The 18,357-nt window shown below is 40.6% G+C and overlaps 1 protein-coding gene and 1 long non-coding RNA gene across 2 annotated transcripts in view; one reads left to right on the top strand and one right to left on the bottom strand.

The window, feature by feature from the left end:
- UNC5C (unc-5 netrin receptor C) overlaps positions 1-18,357 on the bottom strand; it is a 332,506-nt gene that overhangs the window by 27,275 nt on the left and 286,874 nt on the right. Inside the window, exons 9-11 of the mRNA XM_069978343.1 lie at positions 12,723-12,788; positions 4,906-5,097; positions 801-1,145 (exon numbers count right to left, since the gene is read on the bottom strand). Coding sequence (XP_069834444.1) covers positions 801-1,145; positions 4,906-5,097; positions 12,723-12,788 — 603 coding nt within the window. The remainder of the gene's footprint in view (positions 1-800; positions 1,146-4,905; positions 5,098-12,722; positions 12,789-18,357) is intronic.
- LOC138797748 (uncharacterized) overlaps positions 14,361-18,357 on the top strand; it is a 42,068-nt gene continuing 38,071 nt past the window's right edge. Inside the window, exons 1-2 of the long non-coding RNA XR_011363985.1 lie at positions 14,361-14,441; positions 16,724-16,901. This is a non-coding gene — a long non-coding RNA (uncharacterized lncRNA). The remainder of the gene's footprint in view (positions 14,442-16,723; positions 16,902-18,357) is intronic.

The raw sequence follows: 18,357 nt of genomic DNA on the forward strand, positions 1-18,357 counted from the left end.
TTAAGAAAATTACAAAGATGCAGTATATCATCTTCTCTGCTGATTTAAAATTATTTATTGGTAACGACAGTGTCTAGTCAAAGGGCAACTATAATGTTTAACGGTCAGCAGGATTCGCTATGTAAAAACCTACCTCCAGCCGCGCTCTCGATGCAGCAATGTCCCAGATATAGATTCCTTCCAGCAGTGCAGTTGCTTGCATTGCAATCAACTGCGCTGCTGTAAGAAATCAAAATCCAGTGCGTGCCTGCATCTGGAACACGGCGGAAGCATGGCTGGAGGTTTTTTATAGCGCATCCTGCTGCCCGCTAAACATTATAGTTGCTCTTTAAAGTGTCCACACACAATGGCAGCTTCAATGCTTTGTTTTTGTTTTTTTTACAGTAGCCCTTTGGCTATGCTCACAAACTCTCAAAATGTTGGCCGTTTTTATTTGGTTGGCAAACCATGGACAGCTTTTGTTTTCAAATGACAGCCTTTATTTTAAATGATGGACACCCAATTCAGACGGATGTTTTTTTGATGGTATGTGAAGATAGCATAGGGTGTTTTCATAGGGTAATAAATACAGCTCCCATTTCCTTTAATAGGGTGTTCTTAAAACAGTGATGTTACATTTTCAGGGTGGATTTGTTTGGCAGCTCCCATTGAAAGCAATGGGAGATTGAAAAAACAACTAAAAAGTAACATCCAAAAATACTTGCACTTTAAAAACCACATGTAAAAACTATGCTGATTTGCGAGCTGTTTTGGAGGTCTTGGTCCCGTTGAGTATACCTTAGGTCCCATTGTTTACCTACCTGAATTAGGAATGATGAGATGTCCACCTAGTGAGTTAAATGTTCCAAACGCAGTACATGAAGGGTCTGTTTGCCTTGCGAGACTTTGGTTCTTCATATTTAGAGTGTCATTTTCCAGTAAGGACTGTGTAATTTGAGGTGAAAGTTTTGAGGCATAATCAGACAAATCATCTTGAGGTGTTACTGCTCCGGAAGAGTTGTACACTTTGATTTTCAGATTAGGCAGAGGGTCAAGGAGAGGAGAATTGGTCATTGGGATCTTGTCGGAGACGTCATGCAGAGCATAAACAGGCCCTCTGTACATGGCTGCTGCAGATGTTAGGTCTGGAGGAATGGCCAGGAGATCTGGAGACAATAAGGAAATCAGGATGAGAAGCTCAACACGTCTATATAAAAATGATGTCACTACTGGACTATATCATTAATACGCCTTACCATCTATACAATGTCTGTCTACGATTTCGAACATGCTTATAACTTAAAGGTGGAACTTAAATTATTAAGCTGAAAGAATGATACTAAAACACATTTGCAATCATTTTATTCGAGATTTTCTTTCTTTGTTCTTCCTAAAAAACGTTTCTTTTTATTCTGCTGGCCCCGGGAACTTAAACACGTCCAGACACCAGATGGATAAAAGAATACACACAGAGTCCAACATCAAACAGTAGGCAAGAAATTGGTATTGCTTTGCAATCAAAAGTACATGATCGCAATCTGTCTTGTAAATGTGTCTTCAATGGACGCTCTCCTACGGTTCCTCATCTTATATACTGAGCATATACCACTCGGTGTGCGCCATCATATGCATATGTGCTGCTCGATATTATATCTGTCCATTACGTGCGAAAGAAGTGATGGGCTCATTGACTATGTAGATGGCTATAGTAAATCCAGCTCTAGTTGTGTCTAGTAAACATATGTTATTTGGAACGTAACCAGCACATCGAATTAAGCAGTTTCCTGATGGTGTGCACTATGGAAGAGGAAAGAGACAGTAAGATTTAGTACTTGCTGTACCTCGTCAATTTACAGTGCTTCCCCTGAAAGCCATTATGTGATGAGGAAATTTAATTTGCTTATTAAACCTTTCGCAAATGAAGCCCACAACATTTACGGACGGGGGCGTTTGCAGGCTCATGTTTTTCTGCATGATGGCACACGTGGCAAATATTCACAATTCAGCTCTTCTGACTTAAAATGTGGAAGCTAAGAGCTATTTGCTGTTTATACGTATCCAGGAGAAGTGATGCGGTAGCTGTAAAGTAATCGTTGTTGGTTGTTGCTACCTTTGACAATGATATGTTCCCACAAACAAAATAGAGAAGGAAAAAATATTCAGTATTCAAATGTTGGACCAAATGGATTGTTCTGTCAGATGTGAAGGAAATCTAGCTGTCAAATCTGACACAACTGGAGTCAATTTATTGACGTACAGCAACGACGCAGCATGGCAGCCCGAGACAACACCAATAATTTCCACAAACATTCTTTTTCAATGCTTTCCGCTTGGTCTACTTTATAAGGAAAAAAGCCACCTTGGTTGTTGAGTGGCAGATATAATTTCCTTCAAGCCATAAGTAGTGTATGCAATGAACATATAGAATCATGGTCATCTTGCTGGTGCACAACCCTAAGGTGTGATGTGGGTCCTGGATAGAATGGACTTTCTCCAGCGCATTCCATAGATGTTAGATTGGATGGAGATTTAAGGACCTTGAAGGCCAAGTTATCGCCCTAAACTTTTTGTCATGTTCATCAAACCGTTCCTAAACAATTTTTTTTATCTTGCTGCAAGACGCTAGTGCTACAGTATTAGGGCACACTGTTGTTATGAAGGGTCTTCAACAACATTTAGATATGTTAAAATTACATCTGCTTGAATGACAGGACTAGAGATGAATGAAATTTTCAAAAGCTTGTTTGGGCAGGTAAGCCAAACTTTGAAGCAAAGTTTGGGTTAATCTAAAACAAGCTATAATAGAGACGCACTAAAACAGCTAAACAATCCCTACAGCTAAGCAGCTAAAATCCCTACACATCATGGGTTTTAGTGTCTCATCTAGATTTATTTTGTGTCTGATAGTTCTAAGGCCCCGTTCACACAGAGTAAGAAAGGCGATTTCACAATAGACTGTAGCAGTTTGGTGCAAAATAGTGCAAGTAGTCGCATGTGGAAAATATGCCAAATACACTAAGGCCCCGTTCACACAGGACAAGAACGGCAGATTTCCTTGACGGAATTGTCCGCCACGGAATGCCGCCAGCCTCCGTGTCATAATGACACTCTATGGGAGGCTCGCACGCTGCATCTGTCGGGGCTGAAGAATGAACATGTTCATTCTTCAGCGCGCAGAGACCCTGAGCAATGCGGTGCGCGAGCCTCCCATAGAGTGTTATTATGACACGGAGGCTGGCGGCATTCCGCGGCGGACAATTTCGCCAAGGGATTCTGCCGTTCTTTCCCTGTGTGAATGAGGCCTTAGTGTATTTGGCAGATTTTCCACATGCGACTACGTGTGCTATTTTGCACCAAACTGCTCCAGTCTATTGTGAAAACCGACCACTTTAACGTTAGACAGCTACTGTAGAAAACCGCCCAGTAAATATTAGGCCTTCTGAAAAAAAACTAAGGACATGCCCCCTTTTTGGGTTCTTGGACTGTTGGTGCAAAATCAAGGAAAACATAAAAACAAATCTGTCTGTAAAGGAGCACTGATCTTGGTAATGGGGTCTATTCTGTAGACACTTCACAAGCTCTTTCCTGGTATCAGCCATGGGCTGAAAATCCCTTTTACTACTGATGTACGGCCGATGACTGATGATTTTTCAGCAGGTTAGTGTGGCCTGTTTGACCGATAATCGCCCTGTGTAATAGGGCCCTTACTCTTGCCCATTTTCTTGCTTTTAACACATCAGCTTCAAGAACTGATTGATCACTTACTGTCTTATATATTCCCCTCTAGACAGGTTCCATTGTCACAAGATAGTATTCAATTTACCCATCAATGTTTTTATGTTATGGTTGATAGTGTGTATAAATAAAAAACTACCATAGCATAGCAACAAAAAAGTACAGTACTTCTCCTTTTGTGGGCAACTTTTAGTCTTAAAATGGTATCCTCTTTTGGACAGCAAATGTCCTGTTCCCAACATAGACCATACTAGATTTAGGTATATCATGGACTCATTCAGGAGAAAAATTACCTGACTTTTCGATTCAATCATGAACTTGGTTAGTGCCCTATAACTGGTTATTGTGCTTTGTATAGTGTAAATGTTTTTGCATAAGAAAATTATTAAAATAGTCTCTAAAGGTCTCTGCTACATTCTCTGGATTGCGGAGGGTCTCAGGCAGCGGATGGCCACTTATTTATAAAGTGATGGTGGGGAAATATTACCATGTCAAAAGTTTCTGATCAGTCCAATTGGGAGATAGAGCAGGGAGAGGACTGAGCTGCAGCACTTCCACTCTCCGTTCTGAATTTTTTTAAAAAAGTCGGACTTATACCACCAATGCAACAATATTTCCCTCCTGAGTTGAATGGTGGCCGTTATATGTGTGTACAGTATATGTGTGGACTTTGATATATATGGTAGAGATGAGTGCAACTCAAGTCCACTCATTGGGTATTTGAATACAGTGGCTCAAGAAGTTAGATGCAGCCCTAGGCAGTCCTGGAAAACATGGATAAAGCCATATGCCATAGGATGTATCCATGTTTGATGGACTTCCTAGGGCTGCATTCAACTTCTTTAGCCATCGGTATGCAAATAGTGAATGATCGGACATGCTCGAGTAGCGTTAATCTCTAGGAAATGGTGATTTAGGATCACACAACCTAAGAACACAGCAATCTGAAAACATCAGAATAAGATATATTGTTATCAAAACCTCTCTCAAAACTACAAATGATCAAGTCTCAATGTAGAAATAACATAACATAATAAAGTATTCACATAGTTTATTAAGACCAAAGAACCTTCATTAATATCCTACTGGCTAGACTTGTTTAAGGTCAAAACAATGGAGAAAAATATCAACACTAGAAACAGCAACTAGTAGAAAATGAACTAATTGTTCTCCGTTTCTAGGAGCACTCACCTTGTCTCGCAGCTTTAATGTTGACTGCTTGGAATCCACCGTTCAGCGCTGAAGTGTCAATTATATCAGACTCAAAACCACGATGGTTCTTCCGGTAGACAAATAAAGCTACGATGACGGAGATGGCAAGGCATACGATCACAGCAATGACGATGCCAACGTAAAGAGCTACATTATCTGAACTTGGAGCCGCTAGAGGAAACAATGATATTGGGGTTAGTAGAAGGTAATAGGTTTATAAACGTCTCACTTTAAGAACAGTGCAGATAATGGTAACATACAGCCATAATATGGATAGTACTTTCTTAAAAGTCTAATATACAATCATTGCAAATTTGAGTTTGTCTACAGGAACTATACACAATGGTTCAGATTTTCTAATATTGTCTAATTCTTAGATAGCGTAAACTTAGACTAGACAGTCTTCAGTTGTAAATCTGTAAACTCTAATAACTTAGACCGAGTATTTGTAGGCCTTTTTTTTTAACTCCACAATGATACGCCAACATTTTGGGGTGCAGGGGGTAGCATGCAAGTTATGTTCCCTTATTGGCTGAGGAGAAAAGAAAATGTAAGTCTATGGACCTGTCTTGTGTCACATGTACAGATAGTAGGAGAGAGGTGATCAGCCACACGCTGGTACCTAATTGATTGCCAGGTCTTCTCTACTACGTTTCTAGATACTTACATTTCTATATTGGGCTTAACCACAATACTTAGTAGAGAAGACTCGGCACTCACCAAGTAAATTTGCTAATTTCTTATATTGCAATAAGCATCAGGCACAGTAAGGATGTGTTTCAGCCAAGCATAGCCTTCATCAGCTTAGGTAGTACCTAAGTGAGTGCCAGGTCTTCTCTACTATGTTTCTAGATACCTAAGTTTTTAGATTGGGCTTACCCACAATACTTAGTAGAGAAGACCCGACACTCACCAAGTAAATTTGTTAATTTATTATGTTGCAATAAGCATCAGGAACAGTAAGGATGCGTTTCAGCCAAGCATAGCCTACATCAGCTTAGGTAGTACCTAAGTGAGTGCCGGGTCTTCTCTACTACGTTTCTGGATACCTACCACCTAGAGCACCACCGCTGTTGGAAGTGCCATCCTCTCCACACCTACCTAGCCACAATATTTGACACAGTCCATGGACCCTGATTTGTGTTGTAAATCTTGACTCTCTTCATAATTGAATTGGCTAAGAGTTCCTTGATTTCAGCATGGGAGTGTTCTACATAAAAAAGACAAGCCAATACCCTGACACTTGATGCCTTTGCTAAATAGTATCATTATGCAAAAATAAAAAAATGGGATGGGATTGCTTAACAAAGTATCCACATATACTTGTAGGCAGTGAACCCCCGGCTTATAGCAGATTGCAGGATAGACGTTGTGTTCAAGGAATGAAATATAAGACTATATCTGCAAAATCGTGAGATGCCTGAATAAGGAATATGTGGAAATGACTTCTAAAATGGGTCCTGTCTACACGATGAGCAATATCTGTGCATTTAATGGAATTTCCAAGCAGCAGAGTCTCTCGGCAATGTAGATTCTATTGTGCCGGAGATATTATATTATATATTAAACTGCACAAGATGGTGTTTGTTCAGAGAGGGGGCTCTAGTAGTATAGGGCTTTGCTTCTTACACGCAAGGGCATCTAGCTCCAGCAGTGTTATATAGTGACAGGCTCCTGACAATGAAACAGCGTAAACTTGGCCACTGTATCCAGAACAGTATGGTTTATGAAATCAAAAACATGAACAATGATTTTCAAGGGGACAGAACATATGACACAAGAATCATTAATGAAGATGTTGTGCAATAGAGAGCTAGAAGATGGCCGGTGCTTAGTAAAAAGCCATCTGAACTGCATTTAAAACTGGTTTACGATCATGCCTTGGAGAATATTACGAGAGGGCTATTACTCTGCATTTCATTCCAAAACTAATTCAATGCAAATGGCAGCTGGCACATCCTAGATCCATGTGTTGATACATTTTAAAACCTTCTCTCATTTGTGTCTACTGTAATCTAGTTTATGTCTGTTGTGGAAACTCCTGCAGGGAGATTGGTTTCAAAGCGGAGAAAACACGGAAACGTGATTTAACTTAGGCTACCGCAGCTAGCTCTACTAACATGAAGGAAGATGAGCATTATGAAGAGTGCGGTAGGGAATGACTGTCACAGATTATAGATAAAATAGAAAGTGGTAAAGGTGCGTTTACACGTAACGATTATCGTGCGAATTTGCGCGATAACGATCGAATTCGAACGATAATCGTACGTGTAAACGCAGCGTACGATCAAATAACGAACGATAAATCGCTCATTTTGATCAATCAAATCGTCGTTCGCAAAAAATTCTCAAATCGTTCCGTGTGAACAGTCGTTCGCCGATTTAACCAATGTGTGAGATAGGCTTAAGCGTTCGCAAAACGAATTTTCCGTAAGATATATCGTACCGTATAAACGCTGATCGTTGTGAAAAAAAAAATCGTTACTCCGACATCGTGATCGTTAATCGTACGATCGGGCCATCGTTTCGTGTAAACGCACCATAAGTCTTATACAAGATCCACATAGTAACTACGGAATATCTAGAGCATAATATACTAGGCCACATAACATGGAGCACAGACGCAACAAGATGTTCCAGTGGTTGTAGCACCGAGCAGGGCTCTGATCATTCACATAAGGGTTAACATAACTACAAAGAGTATCTCCAGTATCATTTCAGAATAATCCCAATGAAATATCTGTGTGTGAATAACATTGAAATCACATCTTTAAAGGAGACGTGTGTCCAAAATGACAAATTGGCTGCAGGTAGGTGAGTTAGGCAACATAATAAATAAGCTTTACTTACCTGTCTCTGTGCCCCCGTAGCGCTGACTTACCGGTCACAGACCACCGCCAGGCTCCTGGATCTCATCCTGCAACATCATGACCTGGATTGCCCACTCAGCCACTTAGTGACTGGAGCGAGACATCACTGTAGTCACTAACTGACACCTGGACAAGGAAAAAACTGGAGCCCGGTGGCAGCTTGTGACACAGCACTGTGGGTACACAAGGATGGGTAAGTAGAACTGTGTTATTATGTTCCCACACACCCTGCCAGTAGACGATTTTTCATTTTGGTTGGAGTATCCCTTTAAAGGAACACTTTGGGTTATACTATGCAATGTTTAGGGGCAGAGGCCTTGGGAATTAAGGATAGAAGGAATGACACAGGGGTTTAAATTACACCAAACAGTATTCCTGTGTTATAAAATGCCCATGAAGTGGCAAGTCCGATAATAATTAAAAATTTCAAGGAGGCAGGGAGGAGCATAATAAACAAGCTTAACTTACCTCTCTACATGCCTCAACATTGAAGCTGTCTCTCCACTCTGGGATCCCTGGCTTTATCAAAGTCACAACATGGCTGATGGAGTGTCCGCTCAACCAAACAGTGAATAAGGCAGGTAACCACTGCAGTCATTCAATGGCTGATGGGGCAATCCATCAACCGGGTCGTGACAACATGGGGGAAAATTATTTCTGGCTGGGATACCGGAGTCTGTGATATGGCAGATCAGGGGCGGGGGGAGAGGTAAGTAATGCTTAATTATTATGTTTTTCCTGCCCCTGCCTGCTGGCAATTTTTTTTAAAATTGACTAACTTCTCCTTTAAAGAGGACCTGGGACCCTTAACTTTGATTGGATAATGTCTACAGCGGACAGGGACACGCCCCTTATTGGTAACACCCAGTTGATTTCTAGTACGAATAAGGTGGAATGGTTATTTAATGGGCATTACATGTATTAGCCAAAACAGACAGGACAAATGTGCTGACAGGTCCCCTTTAAAGGCAACGTTTCAGGTCTCCTGACATGTTTGTCTTAGTACTTTACTTTCATAAAATAACAATGTTACATCATCTTCTCTACAAGCTCTGTGTTGTGTTATTCCTCCTAAAAATGTATGAATACATTTACAACTGGTAGTTACCATTTCACTCGTCAAGTGCAATACATGTCTATGCCGTCAGCACTAATCGACAATGTCAGAGAGACATCTCATTGACAAGACGAATGGCAACGCTTAATTTATTCATACATTTCCGAGACTAATAACAGTGAGACTGTATAATGCAGAGTGCTATGAAAAGATGATCCATGATTATTATTACATGGGGGGGATCAAAATTATTGATTGGTCTACCTGTCACATTAGATATGGAGTTCTGATCTGTCAGTATTAGGTTAGGGAGCAGGATTAGTTGTTCAGGTTGATATATAGTTTTGTGGGATAGCTTATAACTTATCCATTGAAATCTCTCTTTTTCTGGTCTTAGAAGTCCAGTGGGTGGTCCTAATCAATGACTTCTGGGTCTTCATTTATGAATGCTCATATAGGAAAGGCTGTCAATCATTAAAGGAGTCTGGACATAACAATTGACCAGCCGGAAGACATAAGTTGTCATGATGTCACAACGTGGGGGAAAATGCCCGACCCGGCTAATGGACAGCCTGCTCAGCCAATCAGTGACTGGAGCTGAATTCCGCCCCAATTACTGACTGGCTGAGCAGGCTGTCAATCAGCTAGGTTGTGACATCAGCTGAGAAGAAGATTCCGGAGGCTGGCAGGGGGTCCTGGAGCGGCTATCTGGCACTGGACAGGCACAGCGATGGGTAAGTAGTGTTGTTTATTATGTCCTCCCCTGCCCCTGCTTCTTCCCAAAATTACAGCAGCCCCGGACTTCTCCTTTAAAGGGGTTATCCAGTGCTACAAAAACATGGCCACTTTCTTTCAGAGACAGCACGACTTTTGTTTCCAGTTCAAGTGCGGTTTGCAGTTAAGCTCCATTCACTTCAATGGAACTGAGCAGCAAAACCCCGCACAAGCTGGAGACAAGAGTGGTGCTGTCTCTGGAAAAAAGTGACCATGTTTTTGTAGCGCTGGATAACCCCTTTAGGTAGGACTGCACAATAAATGAGCAGAGATTTAACACAATAAATGAAAAATTATTTTCACAGTATTATATATCAATTAGGGATGGTCCGAACCGAGTTCGTACGGAGTTCATACGAACCCGAACCATCCGCAATGATTACCGCTGTCTGCCTGCTCCGTGCAGCGGGCGGATCCAGCGGGAGGAACACCTGGAAAACTGGGATACAGCCATAGCCATAGGCTGTATCCCAGTTTTCCAGGCGGTCCTCCCGCTGTATCCGCCCGCTGCACGGAGCGGGCAGACAGCGGCAATCCGATGCCGAGCGTTCGGGTTCGGACCATCCCTAATATCAATCTATTCTGCTCCTCCTTCTTTATAGCACAGTTTCAAAATATCTTCTTTTTTTCCTGAGTGTAGTGTACTGTAGGTGAGTTTTTGAGTTTTTCAAATTTCTGGCCATTTTAGTGGCAAAAATATAAACTGTAAAGTTCTCTTAAATCCACAGTCATGAGTGTTCCTTTACATCAGTCATACATTCACTCAACATATGTACATTATTCAATGATCATGTAACCACTGCAGATAAAATATAATATTTCAACCCTAATTTTCTATACTGTAAATTAATAAAAAACCCAGAGTAATATCAGTGAAGGAACGCAACGGCTGGCCTTAGGCAGGAAGACATGAACATGCTAGATGTTGAGAAATTATAAATAATGGAGCCCTCTGCTTTTACCTTCTGATCTCCGGCGTCAATATAATGTAAATGTATGATTTACTGTATAATATATATTTTACTCATAGAATATATTTAGCCACATTTCATAAGTTCTTTCCTTTTTAAAGTCTATTGACAGGTAATGATCAGCCCAAAACATGCAATTCTGCCATATTTCTCTTAATGTATTCTGTAATAACTAGCACCCTGTTTTTAGCTGCGATGATTGTTAGGGTGACAGAGGAAGGTGCTAAAATGATAAAGTAACTATATGAATGTGTGTTGGGTATGCATAGCTATACTATAAAAAGAACTCCCCTTAACACAGAGCGATAATCGGCCAAATAGGTCCAATTCGGGAAATTGTCTTTCCGTGAAATAGAGACAACGATCAGCTGATGGATTGTTACTTGGCCCAGACCTAAAATCATCAGCCACCAACCATTGCTGTGTATAATTGCGATGCACGGCTGACGGTTGATGATTGCCCAAATAGTTAATACATTACCTATCCATGTTCCCGGTCTTCTCCTGTTCTCTGCTTTTTTCTCAACACCGTGCGTTGCAGCTTCAGAGCGCCCTGTCAGCTCAGCCAATCACTGTCCCAGATTGCCGTGGCCAGTGATTAGCTAAGTGGCCTGTCAGCTCAGATAGGCTGCTCTGAATTTGCAGCCCACGGTGGCGGGGCGCATACAGAGCGGAGGAGAAGACCAGGAGGGTGGGCAGGTAAAGTATCTGTTTTCGGAAGGGCTGCACAGACATCGCTAACGATGTCAGTACAACCCTTGCTAAACGATTATTGGGCCGTGTAATAGGCCCAGTAAATGAACGCCGATCTAGTAGATCGGCGTTCGTTTACAATCTTGATCGGGTGTCTTCATCAGCCCATGTAATAGAACCCTAAGGAAAAGAGATCTGGAGTGAGTAAGCACCACATTTATTACAGTCTACAAACTATTGCCTGTCATAGATCTCCACCAAAATTCTAGTAACTGTATTGGGCCATTGGAAGCCCACCGCTAACCCCCGCCTACTTTTTACAAAGTGGCAAACACTGCTTACAAATGCTAAATATAAACACAAATGCATCGCTTGTGCTAGTTTTCAGATGCATTTATTACTTGTGACTTTTTTAAAAAGTCCCAGAATCTTTGGCCAACCCCATCGAACTGAATCAGTGGGTAAAAAAGGGTAAAAAAAAGTGCATTGTAAAGTATATCAAAATCATACTTTGGGAAATAATAAGCTTCATTTGGAATATTTTGTACTGGGATAAGTTTGAAAAGTAGAGTTAAAAACACATAAATGATAAATTCCCTCTAAATGCCTATAGAAAACCATGATAATTTGGCTGGTAAACTGATACCAAAGCTTTCCTTTTTTCCACTAAAACAGAAGAAGCAAAATTTATTGCAATTAGAGATGAGGGCAACTTGACCACGCTCCAATCGTTTGGCATTCAAGTCCAATTGTTTGGCATTCAAATAAGAGTAGCTGAAGAAGTCGGATGCAGCCCGAGGGAGTCCAGAAAACATGGATACAGCCATAGGCCATAAGCTATATCCATGTTTTCTAGGACTCCCTAGGGCTCCATCCAACTTCTTTAGCCACCAATATTCAAATGCCAAATTAAGTTGGATGCAGCCCTAGTGAGTTCTAGAAAACATGGATCTAGCTTATGGCCTATGGCTGTACCCTTGTTTTCTGGAGTCCTTAGGGCGGCATCCAACTTCTTCAGCTACTGGTATTTGAATGGCAAAAATTCGGACTTAAGCATGCTCAAGCAACTTTCCCTCATCTCTAATTGCAGTGCCTGGAACTCCTTATTGATGAAGTAAAGAAAGCATAGAGGGTCCTAGAAATGACAATGGGGCCCCTACAGTTGTTGGCGATACCATTAGTGTGTGATTACCATTTACCCATATCTTCTTAACTTCGTTGCCAAAATTACTATGGCTATGGAGCTATGGCTATGGCTAAGTTCATGGTAGTTTACAATTGATGTAACTAATAGAGTAGTCAGAGTAGTCAAAACAATATTTTATACAAAGAATTAAATCAAAACATAATGATAATAATAATAATAATAATAATAATAATAATAATAATAATAATAATAACAACAAAAACATAAATCAAATAAAAACTTACAAGGATATCCAAACTCCTTCTGTGTTTTCTGCTCATTGGTTCGGGGTGAAAGAGGGAAAATCGGGCCTTTAAATGAAGAAAGAAAAGGAAAAAAACAAACAAACAAAGGAAACAAAAATCATATGAATGAAATAAAAAATAGGATAACTCAAATAACAAAAAGAAAAGGCGTTGATTTCAAAGGCAAATAAATTTAGAGTTTGTCTGTTTGTTGTAAAATTTTCACATCCAGTCCCAAGAACCAACTTTTGATTTATATAATTATTTTTTCTTGCTTGTATACTGTATTCGGGTCTAATGGATGTATAGAACATATCATTTATATATGTATTAGTAGGGTATTTGTATTTTAAAACCCGATCTTGCTCCGCATGCTTCATGCATTCATGCCATTGTTATATTTTTTACGGAAATAAAGAAATATTTAAAATAAAAAAAAAATGATAAAAATAAAAAAAAAAACCTTAGAATTTAAACGAAAATATATTTTCAATGATTTATATTTGTCAAAAACTGTCAACCTTAGGATTCTAGTAGATTGTTGTGTGATTACTAAAAGATAAGCAATGGTGAAGCTTCATCATCATCTTGTACTGTATATGTATTTAAAGTCTGTTCCGAGGATTTTCGGTGGTCACACCCTATCCCACTCCTATACACGTTATGTTATAAAGAGGGATGAGCTGCTATACCACTCACAGCCTTCTGACAGGTGTGGTGCTGTTTTAGGATAAATGCAGCCATGCTTTTCAAATCCCATATAACCCCTTTAACTCAACGCAGTAGACAATTTAAAGGAGCAAAAACAAGCAGGAACTAGTAAAAGAGGTAAAGAAAGCAAAGCAGAGATTGTTGTTAAAGGGGTATTCCGCCCAAATATAACTTTTGATATGTTGCTGCCCATGGTGAGACTAACAATTCATTCCATACTTTTTATTATCCTTTCAGTCTCCTTCCCCCAGTTCTTTATGCACTGGAGGAGGGCCTGCCGCTTCCCAGACCATTTTCCCTCGCCTCGGTAACACTGTTACATTAGAATCAATGGAGGTGCATCACAGAGGGGAGAGGAAATTGCCACACTGAGGGATGGCAGGCCCGCCTTTGGTGTATAGAGCCAGGTCGGTGCAAAAGAATGTTGCCGAGCGCGGACACTGGGTGGCATCACAAAAAAGTACTGTGCCACCAGGATCCCCGTGGCAGTGACGATCGCTTAATGTAAAAAAAAAAAAAGCCGACGCACCTGATGGTACATTCCCTTTAACCTGCTCATAGATTTCCTTTAAGTGAAATATTTAAAACAGGTTTTCTGCTAACACAAGGGTAAAGAAATGATTACAAGACCTGCTGGTCATTGGTGGCACACACAGATCTGCTGGACCTGCCGTTGTTGCAAAAAGATTTGGGTTCCAAAGAAGAATCGCTTGATGCGTACTGACTACTGGTCCCCAAAGTTTACAACATTTCGAAAGATAATGGGGGAGATTTATCAAACATGGTGTAAAGTGAAACTGGCCCAGTTGCCCCTAGCAACCAATCAGATTCCACCTTTCTTTTTTCAAAGAGTCTGTGAGGAATGAAAGGTGGAATCTGATTGGTTGCTAGGGGCAACTGAGCCAGTTTCACTTTACACCATGTTTGATAAATCTCCCCCTATGTCTGGATGTATATATATTCTGTATTCTCTGCCTTCTTAAACTTCATGATCTGCAGGAAGCTACTGTGCGTACCAAACAGGTTCCCATCTTGGTTTGACATATAGAAATGTTCATTCTGAGCTTTTTTTAGTTTATGAACAGAGGGAATGAACTACATTAAAGTGTGATGTGCGAGCAGGGAAGTAGCAAAGCAGAAATAGAGTCAGGCGTGTGATTATATATAACAATATAGTGTTTTTCAACATTCATGTGTCAACAGCTGAGTGGTTGTCACCTAAGGCTCCTACCTGTCTGGCAGAGTGATACCTGCAGAAAGGGCAGGATAGAATGTTACAAGATAATGAAGATGATGGAGGGAAACACTGTTTAAAGGGGTTATCCAGCGAAAATCTGGTTTCAGAAAGTTTTATAGATTTGTCTTCCCATACTTATTGGCTGCTGTATGTACTGCAGGAAGTGTTGTTTTCTTTTCAGTCTGACACAGTGCTCTCTGCTGACATCTCTGGCCGAGACAGGAACTGTAGAGGTTTTCTATTGGAATTTGCTGCTGCTCTAGACAGTTCCTGACATGGACAGAGATGGCAGCAGAGAGCACTGTGTCAGACTGGAAAGAATAGACCACTTCCTGCAGGACATATAGCAATTGATAAGTACTAGACTGGAGATTTTTAAATAGAAGAAAATTACAAATCTATATAACTTTTTGAAACCGGTTGATTTGAAAGAATCCTCTTTAACCCCTTCCCTTCGAATCATGTACCGGCATGTTGTATTCTGCTTACCAATCCAGCAGATGGACGTGCCGGTACGTCACAGGGATGGCATAGGCGCAGGAGCTGCGCCCACATGTCATCCGCAGGTGTCAGTGATAGCCAGGCACCTTCCCCAGCTGCCGAGCCCGGATCTCGACAGTTAACCCTATAGGTGCTGCGATCAGTGCAATCGCAGCACATATAGTGGTAAAAGAAGGAAGGATCTTCCCTTCATTCCCCATCAGGGCTGTGCTGTGCGATCACACAGTCCCAATGGTTGCTGTGATGTCAGGAGGCTTCCCCGAAGCTGAGGCTGATCTGCTTTGCCTATTACAGGAACATTGCATTGCAGTGCAGATCAGAACCGCAATGCAATATACCTGTAATCAGGCAATTGCACAGTGAAGTCCCCATGGTGGGACAAAAATATTAATAAATACAGTAAAATTCACATAAAATCCCCACGGCCATTAATACAATAATAAATATTGTGAAAAAATTAAAAAGTACACCTATTTAGTATCGACCCCACGCGCATAATGATGCCGACAATAAAATTAATACATCACCAAACCTGCGCGGTGACTGCAGAAAATTAAAAATGAGAAAAATGCTACATTTGTCATTTTTGCATTAAAAAAAAATGCATTTTTCACAAGCGTAGCTACAAAAATCATGTAGCTTAAAAAAAAAAAAAAAAAAGGGGGGGGGGGGGCTGTGGTCCTGAAAACCAGTCTGGTCCTGAAGGGGTTAATACTCTAGTTGCAAAAAATGCAGAGACCATTTTAAGTGATTGTAACCTGCAAAGTACAGTCACCCAAGTGTATTGAGAGACACCTCTTCACTTTGATCTCATGGTCAGTCGTAGAATACTACCCTAATATCTCATGCACAGACGTGGCTCTCATTACTCGATAATCGCAGCAGATCTACCCACTCATCCCAGCTTAAGGCTAGCCATGATTATCCCGTTATTAAACGTGTCAGTGTCTTCACCGCCGCTGTAAAAATATATGTTTAATCCTCAAAGCCAAACATACTGTGCTTCCATCCATAATGAATGCACACATTATAATTATATGATCATTATGGCAGGAAAGCATCTTAATCATATACAGTACATGGGCAGAAAGGTTACCATCCTCTCCCTGCTATAATATTGAGATTCATGACTATTCCTTAGTGAACCTTTTATCAAATTCATGAACAAGTATGGACATGGATGTCACTTAGTTGCTAAAGCAGCAGAAATATGACAAACGGAGAAGCTAATTGTCTCCTGCTAATGATAGAAGACCGGAGCAGCTGCTCTTCCTGTGATAACACAGTTAGGGAGAAGGTTGTCACATTGCACTCGCTAATAGGTAATGGGGTCTATAAAATGGATAATTCTCATTAAGATCTAGTACAATATACCTGACAAAAGGAAAAACCCCATAGGTATAAAAAGTATAAAAATATGAGCAGTTATCGCGCTGCTTTATTAGCCTTATGGCATATCTACAAAAATCAGCCAAGCAAATAATCGCCGGGAAATACGGGAAATTGTTCCCTTCTGTCTGGTGGCTGAAAGGCTATTATATGTCTTTTATAGGAATCCAGAGAGATGGTTGACGACCGGTGTGACCTCTAGAGATTCTGGACCCTCAGCTGTCAAGCATCACAGTATTGGGCTACTTTTGGAGTAGTAGAGACTTTTTAACCTCCTTTAGGCTCCAGGACTCAGGTTTAGACTCATGCTCCAAGTTCAGCCATAGTGAAAGAGATAGAAGGTGAGAGATCGAGAGACTGCTCCTTCTAGTAAGTGTTCTGTCTCACTCTAATGCTTGAACCACAGCAGAACTGATCAGTACTGCTGTATAATGTCCTCCAAGCTGCTCCTGCGAGTGGCATAGCAACAGCAGTTGCACCTAAGGACTAGTGATGAGTGTGCTTCCTGATGTTCAGTTCGGATCGGATCGCCGAACATTCATGAACAAATAATGAACTTAAAGTAGAATCAAATGTTTCGTCTACGCACATGCGTAAATTACACAGTTGCGTACATTCGAAAGTTCGAATATGTTCGAAAATGATACTTATAACCATTCTGATCATTGAACAAATTGTTTGTGATCAGCGAACACGAACAATTTGCGTCAAGTTCGTACGAACATACAAACATTTACGAACATGTTCACTCATCACTCCTCGTTTTCCACCGCGGATGGATGAAGTTCAAAATGACCCTTAGGGCCCTCGCACACTGAGCAATAGGCGAGGAATTGAAGAGAAATCCGCTCTTATTTCAGCTTGAAATTCCTCCCGTAAAATACTGTATGAACAGAGCAATGTCCCATTGGGTTTAATGCAATTTCCGCTCTGTTGTTCACACTGCAGAATTTTCTGCTGCAGATCCGCTTTCCGCCCAAAGAAGTAACATGTCACTTCTTTGGGCAGATTCTGCTAGAGGAATCCTATAAAAGTCAATGGGGCTTGAATTCTGCTTAAAATTCCGCTTAAATTCCACTCAAATTCCGCTCCTATTCAGCTCCTATTTTGTCAGAGGAGAATAGGTTATGTGCACACTGAGGAAAAGGCGAGGATTTAGCTTAAAATTCCTCTCGTAAAATATGTACAGAGCAAAGTCCCATTATGTTCAATGGGTTTTCTGCTCTGTTGTTCACACTGCAGAATTTCCGAGCAGAATTTTTTGCTGTAGATTTGCTAGAGGAATCCTATAGAAGTCAATGGGGGGCTTAAATTCTGCTTGAATTCTGCCTGAAAACATTCTGCTTCAATTCCTCGGGAATTGCTCAATGTGCACATACCCCAACTGTAATCATCCATATAATCATTTTTTTATCACTACTACAAGGTTTGTATGTTTGTTTGTAATTTTCTGTAATAATGTTAAACTTTGTCCAGCAACGGCAAATCTATTTGTTATTCCGATCGTTAGATAAAATTCTATATAACCTTTCAAGTAAGTAAGACTTTATAGCAAACACCATACTCACTTCATTTGTAAGAGTTTAGCAAATGCAAATATTAAAATAGAAATAACAGATGTTCCAAATATCGGTTGACAAGCAATTCCCTAAGTTTGGTTGCAAGTTGTAAATTTTTAATACAAAAACATAATGGTAAGGGCATGTTATGTGTGAAGCGCGAACACGGAAAATGCTATGTGATGAATTCTGAAATCATCAAACAGAATAGAAAAGGAATGGTTTGTCATTCTGGCAC

This window comes from Dendropsophus ebraccatus, chromosome 7, assembly GCF_027789765.1.
Source record: "Dendropsophus ebraccatus isolate aDenEbr1 chromosome 7, aDenEbr1.pat, whole genome shotgun sequence".
Classification (NCBI taxonomy): Eukaryota; Metazoa; Chordata; class Amphibia; order Anura; family Hylidae; genus Dendropsophus; species Dendropsophus ebraccatus.